The sequence below is a fragment of the Protomyctophum parallelum genome (assembly GCF_964188405.1).
Source record: "Protomyctophum parallelum genome assembly, chromosome: 22".
Taxonomy (NCBI): domain Eukaryota; kingdom Metazoa; phylum Chordata; class Actinopteri; order Myctophiformes; family Myctophidae; genus Protomyctophum; species Protomyctophum parallelum.
Genome location: NC_139714.1, coordinates 33,824,987 through 33,842,172, shown reverse-complemented (window position 1 = coordinate 33,842,172; position 17,186 = coordinate 33,824,987). Strand labels below are relative to the sequence as shown.

Here is a 17,186-nt window from a genome sequence, read left to right as displayed (position 1 = left end):
GAATGGTCATGTGATATACATATGAACAGCAAAGACATACATGAAAGCAAATACGACCTGTTACATCACGAATTCGGATTCGATCATATCAGTCCACAGATCTGGGGGCCCCGCGAAGCGCAGGCCAGAGAGTTGTCTGACCTGGAGAATTCTGACGTGTCCCTCTTTTTACCAGCCACTATATAGCAATCTCTCTCCCACTGAAGTGACCTTGCATGCGCACAGCTCGGCGGCACACTCTGAAAGTAATGGTAACTGCTTGAAGGGTCTACTTTCCCCCACCACGTTATTGTCTAACTCTAACTCCAGTATACACAGACACGTTGTTGCGATTCACAGCAGCATAATGGCGGTCGCCTTCTCCCTTTGATTACAACAAACAAATCAAGACAAAACAACAATGAAACAAACAAACAAAAGAAGAAGAAAATCATGATCAGAGCAACAACACCCCAGTGTGGACTTTGTTGGCCGGGGGAAAACTTTGGAAGATATTAAGGTAAAATAATACTAGATAAAAATAAATACAACTTACCACTGTGTTTGTAGGAGACACTGGGGAGCCACGTGATTGTCCTATAAAAACCAAATGCACATAATGATGATTAGATTATCAGGCTGTATTCATCAAAGGTTTATCCAGCTGGACACACAGATAGACAGTCAGACAGACAGACAGACAGACAGACAGACAGACAGACAGACAGACAGACAGACAGATAGATATTTTATGTCATAAGAACATGATAAATGTAATGGTCTCATTAATATGACAAAACAAATCAGGGATGTTGCAGTCAGTAAAGTAAAGATCACACACTCTGCAGAAAGTGTTCATACCTCCGTGATCTTTCCTCCATAACTTGTAGAGTATCCATCCAAGGAGCAGAGTGAACATCCACAGGAGAACATTTGACACCACCAACACAACGACGCTTGGATTGAAGTGATGTGGACGTTCACGTTCTGAAACCATTAGTGCACGTTCACGTTGTGAAATGATTAGTGCACGTTCACCAGTTCAGATGAGAACAACCACATTCTGAAATGATTAGTGCACGTTCTGAAATGATTAGTGTACGTTCACCAGTTCAGATGAGAACAACAACCATCATTTCCACTGACACCTAAACATAATTCACCGTATGTACATTTACCGTGGCCATTCAGTGTTGGTCCATTTCCAGAGGTCTCTCCAACAGAGGTCTGGCCCAGCTCCTCTCCTTTGAAATGAAATCATCATTACTATTAAAGTTCTAATCTGATGCATTTACTTCATAATCCTTCAAACCTAAATGACACTACAGAGAAAAACATACCTTTTATCTCTAGGGAGGTTCCTGGTCCAAACTCGAGGAAACCTACACCCATTACTCCACAGAAGTATCTTCCAGTGTCGCCTGGCCTCGTAGTTTTTATTTTAAGATGACATGATTGAACTAATGTGTCCATCTCCACAAAAACACGAGCCTCATTGTCACAACTGTAATTGGAATTGTCAATGTCGTCTTGGTATTTGGCTATTACACATTGTTTAGTAAAAGTAGTATTTGCTGCTGTCAATTTGTACCACACATAAGTTGTACTAACAACTTGCGAGACGTGCGTCCCTTCAATGTAACATTGAAGGGTAACTTCCTGGCCCAGCTGCACTGCTTGATGTGAAAGCGGCTGAGAGATACCTGCTTGTTGAGCCACACCTGCAACACAGGAATAGGTTTAAAAAAACATTTATGGGGTTCGTAATAATGCTGTTATTTTGGCCAATTTGTTCTGCAAACTTGAGTTTCATATAAAACAATAATAAGACTCATAACTCTCAAAAACATTCAGTAGGCCTATACATTTAGAAAATGTATTTAAAAATTATTCTTTTTTAAATGCATGTATACGGTATGCAATCATACAGATGCAACTCTATTGCTGTGAATACTTACACGAGTAAATTAGAAGAAAAGGTGCAAAGTATTCCATCCTTGTCCTTGCTTGGTTCAGTGCTGTCACTGCTGTGTGTTGTTTGCCCGGACATTGTTTATGTCTTAAAACATCCCCCTCCTAGATTGAGGAATAAGACACAGACCCCCCAGTGTGGCAGTTTTACTCCTTATCTTAAAAAACATACCCTTCCTGTACACCCCCTCTGCACCCACTTTTTATGTTACAACTCCACACTAAACACACAGCCACCACACTGAGAAAACACACACACCATACTGAGAAAGCATTCCCTCCCCCCCCTAGATTGAGGAAGAAACATTACAGCATTCTTTATACACATCTGTTTGTCTGAGTGTGCACGTGCGTGTGTGTGCTGAGTCATATGGTGGGCAAGTCACATGCTACTCCTTAGCTGACTTCCTAAAAGGGCCCTCCATTTCCACTTCACCTTCTTTCTCTTTTCACCAGGGTCGGAAAATGAAGGCATCTTTCCGGCCTTAGATTTTCCACCTGGCAACCCTGCGAGAAAGCTATCTAGCCACTGCGTTGGCACCATGACCGTCTCCTTGTCAAATTGACCCACCAGGAATGGAGGCGTGAACCTCTTCTTTCCTAAGAAATCTGACAGTGCGTCTAACAACTCACGCAACGCAACTGCCGGTATTTCGGTCATCTTCTCCTTTGTAGGTTGGCCCGCCGGAACCTTCTGTACCAGTCTTGGTCTACCCACCCCCGCCGTGCCAACCCCCATGGTGACCGGCCTAGCTGTGTCAACACACTCCACCTTCAAGACCGGACTGGCCTCTTGTGCCTTCTGAGGTGTTTCACCCCCCACGGTGCCGATCCCCGGGCGTATGAGTGTGCGACTGACACACACCTCCCCCACCGCCTGCTGAACGCGTAGATTCTTGGTGGCATCTGTGCCACCCACCCCGCACGGCGCTACTGTGAGGATGAGGTGTGATCTCCTGTTGGCCACACCCTCGACGTCCGTCGCTGATGCGGCTCTGACGATTAGGGTCGTGCAGGTAGGCTCCAGGGCCTCCGTCCCTGGACAGTCGCCTGCCGCCTCCGCCCTCGTTGTCGGCAGCCCTCCTGCGCTGTGCACAGGAGGTGTCTCCTTGCCCTCGACGTCTGTCGCTGGCTCGTCTCCGGTCCCCAGCTGCTCTGCTCCTGCTGGTTCTGTTCTCCCCACCTCGATGTCCGACGATTCCCTCTCGGTTGAAGGCTGTGGACCGTCCGCGTGGTTCTCCCAGGCACCCCTGGCTCCGCCCCTAGCCGCAGGCACCGTCACCACTCCGTCCGTGGCTGGCTGTATGTCATCGGCTCTCCACGCCACTGCATCACCCACTGGTTTCTCCGGCATGGGCTGATCTCCTCCCCTGCCTTCTGCAGGTACTCCACAGAGGCCCCCCTGGCTCCCTGCTGTGTTTATGACACTGGCCCTTTCTCTTATCTCACAAATAGCCCTCATCACCTCCTCGAAGCTAAATTGTGGGAACTTTTCAAGGCAAGCACCTAATTCCTTGCCCTCTCCGTCAGCCAGCTCAAACTCCTCCATGTCTTCCAAAGCTCTAGAATAGGTCTGGGACATGTCTATCATATTTTCCAGGGCCCATTGCAGCTCTTCTAGCTTGTCAGGTATTTCTCTGACTGCGCCCCTTTCAATCGACATTTCCAAGCTAAATGTCACTTCATAGAAAATAGACTTAGTCTCATAGCTCCCCAATTCTAGGTCATATAAGGAAACCATTTTCCACCCCCTGCGTCCTCACCCCCTAACTCTTGGTAGACAGGATTTAGTAAGACAGGGTTAGTGGTGGTTAGTGGACTTCTCATACATTCACAAAGACAATGGTTAGTTTTGGACACAGGCTCTGTGTCTCCCTTTCACCGGGCGCGGTTCTACTAGGCTGCCGTTAGCTCCGTTTAACGTGCTGCAGCGCCCCAACTTCTCCACACTCCTCGTGGGTTGATGGTTAAACACGACCAGGCCTCGCTTCTCCGTGCAAGGCTGGTTGTCCTCCTTTACGTACCTCCAGCACACTTTTAACTCCCTTATGCTAATTAATATGCATAAGTATTTACTACGCAGAGAAACCCCATAACCCTCTGTTAACACCTTCACCAAATAGATCTATTTTGTACGCAGAGAACCCCCATAATGCTCTGTCAATACCTTCACCACATAAATCTATTTTGTACGCAGAGAAACCCCATCATTCTCTGTCAATACCTTCCCCAAATCGGGTGTCGCATTTGGTAGCCCAAATCAACTATATGCCATCACGGCACTGTTTAATTTGTGGACACTAAAACTACGGCATCGATTCCCATGCGTTGTTATCCGCACAGGCTTGTTCAGTTTGAATCAAGTCACACCATCCCACCACAATCAAATTCTCTTTTAATTGTGGTTTCCTTGTGAGGCACGATTCAAACGCCACCTTCTCACTTTAAATTAGGGTCTCTTTCGCGACCGCCAATTTAAAGTCCTTTAAAACGCGGTAGCGAGCCAAACCATAATATGTCCAAACAGTCTCGGTTTCAAGACTATATTATGTTTCATATCACCCGGGCGCGAATTAAAACTGTCTGCTTAACCGGTCGGTTGTTTAACCGGCCACGTCCGTGTAGACAGGATTCTATTTTAAACCTTGGCACTTTAGTGACCCTATGTTTTAAAACTGGATATGTTCAAACTGTCACTGTCACTGCAGACGCAACAAATTAAAACGGCAATATGTCCTAGACTATATTATGTTTTAAATTGCCCGGGCCGAGAATTAAAACTCTGTACGCTGATCCCAGCGTACGGCACTTTCCTTTCGTGTCTGTGTAAACGGTCGGTCCTTTACACAGAACTGTTTTAAATTGTGGTCACTGCGGACGCAACGAATTAAAACTGTAATATGTCGTAGACCATATTATGTTCTAAATTGCCCGGGCCGTGTTTAAAACTCTGCACGTCTGTGTAAACGGTCGGTTTGTCCGGCCACGTCCGTCCACACAGAACTCTGTTCTAAACTAGGCACTTTAGTGCACCAACGATTTAAGACTCCACGTCTGTTTGAACGGTCGGTTTTTTCAACCGGTCACGTCCGTTCAAACAGAACTCTATTTTAAACTATAGGCACTTTAGTGCTCTGTGATTTAAAACTGTTCGGATTTCGGGAGATTAACCGAGTATCCGACGGACTCAGCAACCGTCAAGACTTTAACTAAGATTCAACACGCATAGACTGAACTAAAATGTTCCAATAATCGCTTCTCTTTACAAACGCATGCTTTTTATAAGGTTTTATTCACTCATTATTACACATAAACACTCATACATACACACTGTTTGTTTCCCCCTCCCGCTGACACAGGTGGATACAGTACCCCGGATCTTTGCCTAATAGCCTGTTCCTATCCTATCTGTCGGCTGGGAGTTCAGCTCTCATTGAAACATTCTAAGCTGGCCCAGACCGGCCACTTGAGAGCCATTCTTCGCTCTCTCGATCTGGTACAACTTAGCTGTTGGTATTAGATTGGTTCAACACTACCACCTTTGCATCACCTATGCTCATGTTTACCTATGTTTTCTCTCTGTTACCTCTATGGTTTTAAATCATTGGCCTCTCGCCTGTTGCTCTCATGATCTTCTCCTTGAATCTACCCCACTGTTGATTTACACACATGGATACAGCAGGCCCTGACTGGAGTCACACCTCCTGGCAAAGTTATCAGCCAATCGAAAGCCCAGACTGCTCCTTATCTGCCTGAGATGGTTCTAAGCCCATGCCTGTCAGCCAACTTCCACCACACTTCCTGTGCTGTGCCTAGCTGGTATCTCAGACTAGCTTAAACTGGTAGACCCTTAGATATTATTATAAAGGTGTTTTGGTAACCCAATATCTAAGTATGGACTTTAGAACACATATTGACCCACATTACAGGAATTGAAATGATACTTCATCCATTGCTCCCCTGCTATCAACATGTGTGTAGCACCCCTTCCCCTGTAGGCATCGTAAAACACCCCACACTCTACAGGAAGGTAGCCTACAACCCAACCCCACTGGAGTTGCATGCAGCTCATTTATTGCCCCACGGAATGTGCTTAGAGACCTTATCTATAGACAGTTCCCTCTCCTCTCTCCCTGATGAGAGCACATGTCCAGATCACCTAATACATCCCCAATCTTGATCATAATCTCGTCCATTCATAATTGGACAGTACATATATAGTCAAAACAGGAAATCATCATAAAGGAGGTAAAAATGGAAAATAAACATATAGGCCTACAGTGAGGGGGGGGGGGATTCCGATTTTACGGGGGCCAGTTTCTAATTGCAGCCGTCCGTAGGTGCCCTTTGAGAGCAGTTTTGAAGGAGTCAAGTGATTTGCATGTCTTAATGACTGTTGGTAGGGCGTTCCACATTTTGGCATAGGAGCGAAATGAATTTAGTCCCTTGTTTGTGCCGAATCTGGGTTGTACATGGTTTGTTGCACTCCCTCTGGTGTTGTGAGTGTGGACTGTGAGAGAGAGGGAGGGAGAGAGAGAGAGAGAGAGAGAGAGAGAGAGAGAGAGAGAGAGAGAGAGAGGGGGGGGGGGGGGGGGGGGGGGGGCAGTTCTGATGAGTCAGATTAACAGACTGTAGTTTAAACTGTAGTTTTACAATGAGTCCACTAGGTGGTGGACAATGAACACATTACATTTAAAAAGAGTATATATTTATATAGGGAAATGTAAAAATGTGTTTTACTCCCCGTGGAGTATTGCCCATTTGCAGACCGCGGCCATGTTTCCGTCAGAGTTTAGAAGCACTCGTTTTCACTCGTCCCCCCCCCCCCCCCCCAGGCAGATGGCCGCCCACCCTAGAGTCGGGTTCTGCCTGACTGACCTATTGCTTGCTCTGGGTGGATCTTTTGGTTGTAAAGTGTCTTGAGACAACTTGTTGTGATTTGACACTATAATAAAATTGAATTGAATTGAATGGACGCGGTGTGCATGATTCTCTCTCTGTCACCAGGCTGGATTGTCCTGTTTTTTTTTTTTTTTTTTTACAATTTTATTTATACATTTTCAGGTTTAAAGACAAGACATAGCCTACTTTACAAACAATCACATCACACACATATACACACACAAACCCTTCCCACCCCCCCATTCAAAGGAAAGAAAAAGGAAAAATAATACATTTAGCACAGAAACAAAAACAAAACATACACAAATGAAACTAATATTATACAATAGATCACAGTTAAGAGTTTTTTAGAAAATAAAAAATGAAATAAAACATTTATGTGCATACATACTTCAGCCTGTTAATGATAGGCGAGAGAAAAAACGGTTGCCACATTCTGTCGAATACTTTGGTTTTAAGAGAAACGTCATATCTTATCTTTTCCATTTGTAGCAGCTTGGTCAATTCTGCTAAAAGTGTGTACTGTGTCGTTCCCAATCCCTTCCCCCTTCATTCTAGCTCATTCATTCTAGGGGGAAGGGAACGGTCACTGCTTAGAGTATATAACTCTATGGGTCACTGTCACACTTCCTCATTCCTCCGACCCACACTACAAGAGCAGACCTACAAGCTCACAGCGCGTCGCTTTTTCCTCTGCTCTGCTCAACAATTAAGCTACAGGTATTTATAAAAGATACTTTATGCCGTTAGTATATTGTGTTTACACGTAACCTGTGGTTAGCAATAGACCTACTACATGTATCTCTGAATATTTAATACTTTACATTTTCTAATACTAAACTAATTAATTATCCTTAAATATTTTCAATATTATTAGCCTGCACTTGTATTATGTCTTCTGTAATCTCAGCATCATTGAAAATGAAGACTTTGTCCTTTTTATAAGAAAACAAATAAAGGTAAAATGTACTTTTGAACCCCTACCATGAAATGTTCTATGAGCAGGGTGTGGCTGTAAACGCTAAACAAGGCCTTGGCTTAGTCCACTTCCCTGGGTAAACAAAGAACTTTGCTTTGCTTTGAAAGTGCAATATCATTTGTATTATACACCAAAGACAAAATGGCATTTTATCTGTTGAATTATCCTCCATTTTCAATTAATTTGAACTTTAAAGACATGACATACAAATACACACTTCTATGAAAAAAGGAATAACAGTTAAATAAAGTTACAAATTACAATACAATAATTATTGCAGATTTGCAGTTTGTCCACACAGCCTTATAGCCCCATGTGTGCCCTCTCCCTACGCTCATTCTTTAGCTCCGAGACCCTGGGCCCCTCCCACCGCGGTTCAGAAACGTTTCCCACAATACACGCTTCTTACCCTTTTCTGCACAACGAATCCAAAACGTGAAGGGGCAGAAAGGGTTTACACTAATTCAGACTTAGCAACGCCAAAGAAAATCCAACTTTAAACGGTTACACGAGCTTCACAGCGGTTGTTTAGCATGTTTTTCAAGGAAGTTGAAAAGCTTTAGCGCCTCCCCTGGTCGAAAATGTCCAACTGACTTCAGTTCACTCGACATGCACGCGCACACGCACGACTTCCTTGATAAACATGGAAGCGAGTAAGCGACTGTATAGGGAGAGGGCACATTTGGGGCTAGCTTATATCCTACCAAAACATTTGAACTGATGCTGGAAAAACATGCAGGGAAGATGGCCCATTTTAGCATTTAAATTCATAGAGAGAGAGAGAGAGAGAGAGAGAGTCATTTGAATGCTTCTGAATCCCCCCCACCACCCCCCCCCTTTCCCCCTCACTGTATATGTATCTTTTCCCTTTTTGCTTCCTTTTATGATGAATTCCTGTTCTGTTCTTTAACTATATAGAAGTGTCTATTTGTATGTCTCTAAATGTTTTGATGAATTGAACAATGTGGACCCTGTTGTAAACAAGTGTAATGCTTAATTGGGTAGTCTACTCACAGTTAACAGTCTCTGTATTGAGTTTGTGCTTGAAATGTACTGTAATTCTACAAACTGTTAATAAATATTTCAATCAATCAATCAAAATAGAATAGTAGCCTAAGCCCACTTAGAAGTCAATTAAAATCATTGGCATAGACACTCACTGGCCTGACACAAGTGGGTAAGGGAGGGAGCAGTGCTCCACCTTGTGGTACCAACTGGCATTGGCGCACGCCGTGTGAAAACTGCTGAAAACTGAAACTGTGCTCACAGTAAGACGCACAGAGAGACAGATGTCATTGAATTGAGCATTATCTATACACAACAAAGTGTGAATATATCTAGCTATAAAGCAAGTCTTCTCACTCTGTGCTATCTAGATCTAGCATAGTAAGACAAGACACAACAGATAGAATGGTTCTTCTGACAAGACAAGTCACAACCGTTCTCAATGTGTGAAGGGCCGTCATTTGGCTTCAGGCTTGTCGTCCTCAACATTCTGTGTAGACGTGTCATGATCAGTTGTTTGTGTGAACCAGGTAACCAACCAGTTTGACAACCTCTTCTCTTTCCTTGTCTCTGTCTGTCTGTCTCTGTCTGTCTGTCTCTGTCTGTCTGTCTGTCTGTCTGTCTGTCTGTCTGTCTGTCTGTCTGTCTGTCTCTGTCTGTCTGTCTTTGTCTGTCTGTCTGTCTGTGCGTGCACATTGTCAAAGTCTTTCTCAGGTTTGTATCAGTTACTGTAGTTGGGTAGTCTGCCACAGTATACTGTCTGTTTAGAGCCAAATATGTTTCTAGTTTGTGTTGTGAGTTCGTTCCAATATGTGATGTATTTATCTTTTTCTTTAGTTATAATCTAATAGTCTCTGTCTCTCTCTTTCTCTCTCTCTCTCTCTGTCTCTGTCTGTCTGTCTGTCTCTCTCTCTCTGTCTCTCTCTGTCTCTTTCTCTGTCTCTCTTTGTCTCTCTCGGTCTCTCTCTCTGTCTCTCTCTCTGTCCCTCTCTCTCTCTGTCTCTCTCTGTCTCTCTGTCCCTCTCTCTCTCTCTCTCTCTCTCTCTCTCTCTCTCTCTCTCTCTCTCTCTCTGTCCCTCTCTCTCCATGTCTCTCTCTCTCTCTCTCTCTCTCTCTCTGTCTCTCTCTGTCTCTCCGCCCATCTCCACTTTATCTAATCAGGACACAGAAGTCATTTTATTATCCAGCCCAAAGTCTACAGTACAGAACCAGAACCAAGGGTGGTCTACAGTACAGAACCGGGCGGACAGGATTCATGACAGGTAAAGATTCAAACAAACATTTGATGACTTGTAGGTCTACATTCAATATACATTAAAAAAACAAATAAAAACTACACTAAAATGTCAGGAAGGGACTAGTGGACAAGAGATCTACTATTAGTCATTTTATACTTGGATTCATGCTGAAAATGGCAGATCTACAATTGATAGCGTATGAGAGTTTATGAGTTTTATTATTGGTAGGCAGACAAAAATTCAAAAATTACTCAGCCATCAGATGGAAAATTCATTGGATTTATAACCAGATTATAAGAAAAATAAATCTACCTGGCATACTGGAAAGAGACCACCAAAAACCAAAGCAAAATGGAATGCTGTGACACTTGCTTTGGCAATGTAAACGTTTGTTTTCTCATGCCAATAAAGCTCCTTTGAATTGAATTGACTCAAGTGCGCACCCAAGTGGTCAGACGTTTCATATAAATAAATAACAGCGTCACAACACTCTGCCACCATGTGCAATGCAATGACATCATCCAGTAAAAGTAAAGGGTCCCCAAATTATTTAAAAACCTAAGAAAATAAATAATGTTTTTTTTGTTTTCTTTTGCAACTGAATGGCTGGAAAATGGAAATTAAGAGTTTACATAGTACACACGGTGCATGCATAAACTTTCCTTAATGATTATATCTGGTTTCAGTATTCATTTATGATATATTTTCTCTATTATTAAGGTTATTTTTGCAGTCAGTTTGTATTGGGGGCGGGGCAGGGGTTGCGAGTGTTGGCCAAAGCATTTCCGCAGGTCCCCGGAGGGGGTCGCCAGAGGGGGTCCCCGGAGGGGGTCCCCTCCCCAGCCAAAAACGTTGAGAACCCCTGCAGTAAGGATATGCTATTGCACTACTGGTCTGTCGTGACACTATATTACTGGAATTACAAATTCTAAAGTCTAGGATACCTTAACTATAATTAAAAGTTAAAGATGGCGCCGTATTCACTATGGTGAGCTAAGTTGTGTGATGTTAACTGTCACCGACCAACCTGACAATGCTCCAAATGTATGTGCAGCTATTTTAGATATTTTTGAAAAGTCGTGAAAATGTGACGCAAATTTGGAATATTTATTTTTCTGTTTTCTGTTTTTAACTCAAATCTTTGCTACTGGGGGGGGGGTCCCTGGAACTACATATTTTCAGATGGGGGTCCCTGGAACTACATATTTTCAGATGGGGGTCCCTGGAACTACATATTTTCAGATGGGGGTCCCTGGAACTACATATTTTCAGATGGGGGTCCCTGGAACTACATATTTTCAGATGGGGGGGGGGTCCCTGGAACTACATATTTTCAGATGGGGGTCCCTGGAACTACATATTTTCAGATGGGGGTCCCTGGAACTACATATTTTCAGATGGGTGGTCCCTGTAACTACATATTTTCAGATGGGGGTCGGTGGCCAAATACATATAGTTTCTGGGGTCCTTGACATTAAATATTGAGAACCACTGGTATAGAAACATGAGGTTTAAAAAATAAATTTTTAAAATTTCGACGTCAGGCCTAAATGGGTTAAGTGCCTTCCAGACTTTGTGCCCCCAACAACCTGGCCTAGCAGAGACCTTTCTAGTTTAATGTGTTTTAAATTCAGAGTGCTTTAATGTAAGAGATGTTTGACCAGTGGCTGTAGATTCAACATGGATTATAATGATTCACTAAATATTGTTCATCCTCTCTTTTCTACCAGGAGTCATCAGGAGATAAGCCGCCATCATTTTCAACAGCACTGCATGGGGCCAGAAGAGAATGTCCCATTCATTTTGCTTCATAGATAGATAGATAGATGGAGAGAACATTTAAAAACATCCATATATTAAATTAAGAGTTTGAAGGCTGGAATCAAGCCAACCAGCGACCTGATGAATTAACTCGTAACACATTTGATTCCATTCACAAGAATCGGAAAACCCCCCAAAAAGACGGTTTTTAATTGACCTATAGCTAAGACCCGCCCTCTCCCACTTACACACTCCCACTTGGACACTGTCCAGCCAGGCTCATTCATTCCAATGTAAATATCATGGATTTTACACATTAAATATACTGGTTCATTTTTGGAACCAGACCTTCAAAATCTCTTCCAAATACAACAACAAGGCCTGCCATACTGTATGCACTGGAAAAATATGTGCGTGGCATTTATGTTTTAAAACAATGTTTTATCATATAGGAAAACTATTGGTGGAGAGGTTTGTCTAACCCATGTTATGCTTAGCTGTGATTGGACCATAGCAGTTTGGGGAGGGGCTTGGGATAGGTCTAATGGTGTGACGTCGAGTTCTCTTTCTAAATACTGGATTGTTACGACCTTTTACTGTAGCTGATAATACAATATCTCTATGGAGAAAATGAGTGGGAATTCTGCTTCTGGCGCGTCATCGTTGGTCTCTAGTGACGGAGACGACCCGGCCGATGAAAGGTTTGAATTGACTCATTTCTCCTGCGTGTTTACAGATGCGTGCGCGTCGTTACCGATGTAGCGCGACGCTGCTTTCAAGTTTCAACCACCTTATCGCAGACGCACCGCTCTGTTCCTTATGGCAGACGCACCGCTCTGTTCCTTATGGCAGACGCACCGCTCTGTTCCTTTTGGCAGACGCACCGCTCTGTTCCTTATCGCAGACGCACCGCTCTGTTCCTTATGGCAGACGCACCGCTCTGTTCCTTATGGCAGACGCACCGCTCTGTTCAGGGCCGGATCTACCATATGGGCACTTTGGGCACGTGCCCAGGGGCCCTTGGGCACCAGGGGCCCCTCAAAAAAAAAAAGGGGGTTTATTTTTATTTATTTCTTTCACAGAAAATGTCACTGCTAATCCGAATGAAATGTCTAAAAAGATTAGTGTTTTATTGTTGCATTTGTTGGTGAGAAGGGCAGCTGAAAAGTGCAAATTGTGTGTGTAAAGCAGCAACAATGCGCTAGATTGGCTGTCACTCTGGGGGGGGGGGGGGGGTAGGCGACCGGAAATAGGCCAATATAACGGCATAAAACCGCCCCAAAACGGCTCCAAATAATGTTGCGCGCGGGTGAGGGGGGGGGGGGGGGGGGCCTTCGAGCTTCAGTGCCCAGGGGCCCTCAGAGGTGTTAATCCGGCCCTGGCTCTGTTCCTGCAAAATACACTGAAGCATCATTAATCTATCTCAATCTATCACAAAAACATGCAGTAATCCTGGTCGGAATGAGAACTGTTACAATTGCTCAAATTTGCAATACAACTGTCTCTGTTTATGTATTGTTATTTCTGTCTGTATGATTCCAGAAGTGTCCACCACAGAGCAGAGTCTCCAACTCCCAGCCTTCTGTCTGTGAAGAGTGACTGGTCTAAAGGAAATCCTCCTGACTTCAGTAACGAACCTGGACCTCCTGATTCACAGTATGTCAACCCTCCTATAAATATATACAACACAATAACACTGTAACACTATACAATATACACTATAACACTATACAATATACACTATAACACTATACAATATACACTATAACAATAACACTATACAATATACACTAACATATTTTATAGTGCCGGTGAGAAGGCGGGCAGCTGTGTTCTGCACTAGCTGTAAACGCCTGAGTGACGCCTGGTCGATGCCAATATACAAAGAGTTGCAATAATCTATTCTTGATGAAATCAAAGCATGGATAACCATCTCCAGCTGTTTTTAGGGGGAGGTAGGATTTGACCGTGGCGATGATTGGAAGAAGATAGTTTTAACGATGGAGCTGATTTGTTTATTACGTTTAAAATCTTTATCAAAAATAAAACCAAGAGGGGGGACAGTGGCACAGTCTGTAGTGTTGTCGCCTCACAGCTAGAAGAACAGCTAGGGTTCGATTCCCGCTGTGGGCGCTGGGGGCGTGTTCTCTCCTCTGCGACATCAGTGCCCATACCCGAGGCGGGGTTGGCGAAAGGGCTTTTCTGTGTGGAGTTTGTATGTTCTCCCCGTGTCCCCTAGGGTAGGTACCCTCACATGTTCTCCCCGTGTCCCCTAGGGTAGGTACCCTCACATGTTCTCCCCGTGTCCCCTAGGGTAGGTACCCTCACATGTTCTCCCCGTGTCCCCTAGGGTAGGTACCCTCACATGTTCTCCCCGTGTCTCCTAGGGTAGGTACCCTCACATGTTCTCGCCGTGTCCCCTAGTGTAGGTACCCTCACATGTTCTCCCCGTGTCCCCTAGGGTATAGTACCCTCACATGTTCTCCCCGTGTCCCCTAGGGTAGGTACCCTCACAAAAACATGCAGTAATCCTGGTCGGAATGTGTTAAGGAGATAACTGTTACAATTGCTCAATTCAACTGACACCTTTAACCCATTCTAAAAAAGCCTTCTCAATCCTGACCTAAGTTTTAAGTGTTTAGAGAGGCACTTGTCTTTATCTCCTTGGGCAAATCATTCGATTGCACAGTTTGTACTACATAGAATACAAACTACTGTTATGCTAATTACTGTCTGTTATTTACTTAGTATTATTTCTAGTAGTATTATTCACTGTCTCTGTTGTTTATGTATTGGTATTTCTGTCTGTATGATTCCAGAAGTGTCCACCACAGAGCAGAGTCTCCAACTCCCAGCCTTCTGTCTGTGAAGAGTGACTGGTCTAAAGGAAATCCTCCTGACTTCAGTAACGAACCTGGACCTCCTGATTCACAGTATGTCAACCCTCCTATAAATATATACAACACTATAACAATATACACTATAACATATTTTATAGTGCCGGTGAGAAGGCGGGCAGCTGTGTTCTGCACTAGCTGTAAACGCCTGAGTGACGCCTGGTCGATGCCAATATACAAAGAGTTGCAATAATCTATTCTTTTTTTTTTTTCAATAATATTTTTATTGATTTTCACATTTTATGTGGGGTGCCTCAGGTATTCGGGAAAAATCGGGTATTTGCGGTTATAAAGTCGTTATTTTCGGGTAAAAACGGGTCTGCACAGCAGAAATAGCCTAGTGCAAATCTTACCTTTTTGATGAGCCTGCCCGAGACATACACGGCTTTAACCAGCACTGGGCATAACATAAACAACTTCCTGAATCCTATCCAAGTTCCCCCATAGAAATACACTGAAATCACACGCACTCGCACAACACTGACAGCGAGTCAGCGGCGGCCGCATGGTCCAAGTGCCTGCTCTATTTGAGGCTTTTTTATTCCCCGTGGCCGGCGGCCTAAAACGGTTTACGGCCCCCCCGTGGGCCGCGGAGGGGACGTGTCCCCGGGGACCCCCGTGGTTCCTACGGCCCTGCTTTCAACCACCTTATCGCAGACGCACCGCTCTGTTCCTTAACGCAGACGCACCGCTCTGTTCCTTATGGCAGACGCACCGCTCTGTTCCTTATCGCAGACGCACCGCTCTGTTCCTTATGGCAGACGCACCGCTCTGTTCCTTATCGCAGACGCACCGCTCTGTTCCTTATGGCAGACGCACCGCTCTGTTCCTTATCGCAGACGCACCGCTCTGTTCCTTATGGCAGACGCACCGCTCTGTTCCTTATGGCAGACGCACCGCTCTGTTCCTTATGGCAGACGCACCGCTCTGTTCCTTATGGCAGACGCACCGCTCTGTTCCTTATGGCAGACGCACCGCTCTGTTCCTTATGGCAGACGCACCGCTCTGTTCCTTATCGCAGACGCACCGCTCTGTTCAGGGCCGGATCTACCATATGGGCACTTTGGGCACGTGCCCAGGGGCCCTTGGGCACCAGGGGCCCCTCAAAAAAAAAAAGGGGGTTTATTTTTTATTTCTTTCTTTCACAGAAAATGTCACTGCTAATCCAAATGAAATGTCTAAAAAGATTAGTGTTTTATTGTTGCATTTGTTGGTGAGAAGGGCAGCTGAAAAGTGCAAATTGTGTGTGTAAAGCAGCAACAATGCGCTAGATTGGCTGTCACTCTGGGGGGGGGGGGGGGTAGGCGACCGGAAATAGGCCAATATAACGGCATAAAACCGCCCCAAAACGGCTCCAAATAATGTTGCGCGCGGGTGAAGGGGGGGGGCCCTTCGAGCTTCAGTGCCCAGGGGCCCTCAGAGGTGTTAATCCGGCCCTGGCTCTGTTCCTGCAAAATACACTGAAGCATCATTAATCTATCTCAATCTATCACAAAAACATGCAGTAATCCTGGTCGGAATGAGAACTGTTACAATTGCTCAAATTCTCAATACAACTGTCTCTGTTTATGTATTGTTATTTCTGTCTGTATGATTCCAGAAGTGTCCACCACAGAGCAGAGTCTCCAACTCCCAGCCTTCTGTCTGTGAAGAGTGACTGGTCTAAAGGAAACCCTCCTGACTTCAGTAACGAACCTGGACCTCCTGATTCACAGTATGTCAACCCTCCTATAAATATATACAACACTATAACACTATAACACTATACAATATACACTATAACATATTTTATAGTGCCGGTGAGAAGGCGGGCAGCTGTGTTCTGCACTAGCTGTAAACGCCTGAGTGACGCCTGGTCGATGCCAATATACAAAGAGTTGCAATAATCTATTCTTGATGAAATCAAAGCATGGATAACCATCTCCAGCTGTTTTTAGGGGGAGGTATGATTTGACCGTGGCGATGATTGAAAAAGAGGTTTAACGACGGAACTGATTTGTTTAATAAGTTTAAAATCTTTATCAAAAATAAAACCAAGAGGGGGGACAGTGGCACAGTCGGTAGTGTTGTCTCCTCACAGCTAGAAGGTCCTGGGTTCGATTCCCGCTGTGGGCGCTGGGGGCGTGTTCTCTCCTCTGCGTCATCAGAGCCCATACCCGATGTCAGGGGGTATCCGGCTAGCCGGTTAGCCGTCCGTTAAGAAATATCCGAGTATGCTTATCAGCTTTACGGTTAATTTGCATAATAATAAATGCGTGTTCTGATCTTAAATCCCTTTATTGTCTCCACCAGGCCGAAGGCATGTGGGGAGAGTATGTTTTGCACTCCGTCCGTCCGTGTGTCCGTGTGTCCGTGAACAGCTAATCTCGGCCACCGTTAACCCGGTCGATGCCATATTTTGCACACACACTCCCTGGATGCCAACGATGAACCTCTGCCCCAAACTTTCCAGAA

General features: G+C 44.6%; 1 protein-coding gene and 1 long non-coding RNA gene across 2 annotated transcripts; both read left to right on the top strand.

Moving 5' to 3' along the window:
- Positions 1-7,495: 7,495 nt before the first annotated feature.
- Positions 7,496-12,232, top strand: LOC310853542. The gene is made up of 3 exons (XR_014568807.1): positions 7,496-7,572; positions 9,998-10,098; positions 11,805-12,232. It is a non-coding gene; the product is annotated as an uncharacterized lncRNA (long non-coding RNA).
- A 94-nt stretch (positions 12,233-12,326) lies between these two features.
- Positions 12,327-16,913, top strand: LOC310853139 (uncharacterized protein; the record flags this gene model as incomplete). Its single annotated transcript, XM_083757377.1, has 4 exons — positions 12,327-12,536; positions 13,378-13,491; positions 14,655-14,768; positions 16,880-16,913. Exons 1-4 carry the CDS (start codon positions 12,457-12,459, stop codon positions 16,911-16,913), a joined length of 342 nt encoding a protein of 113 aa, XP_083613503.1. The 5' UTR covers positions 12,327-12,456.
- Between the last annotated feature and the right edge of the window lie 273 nt (positions 16,914-17,186).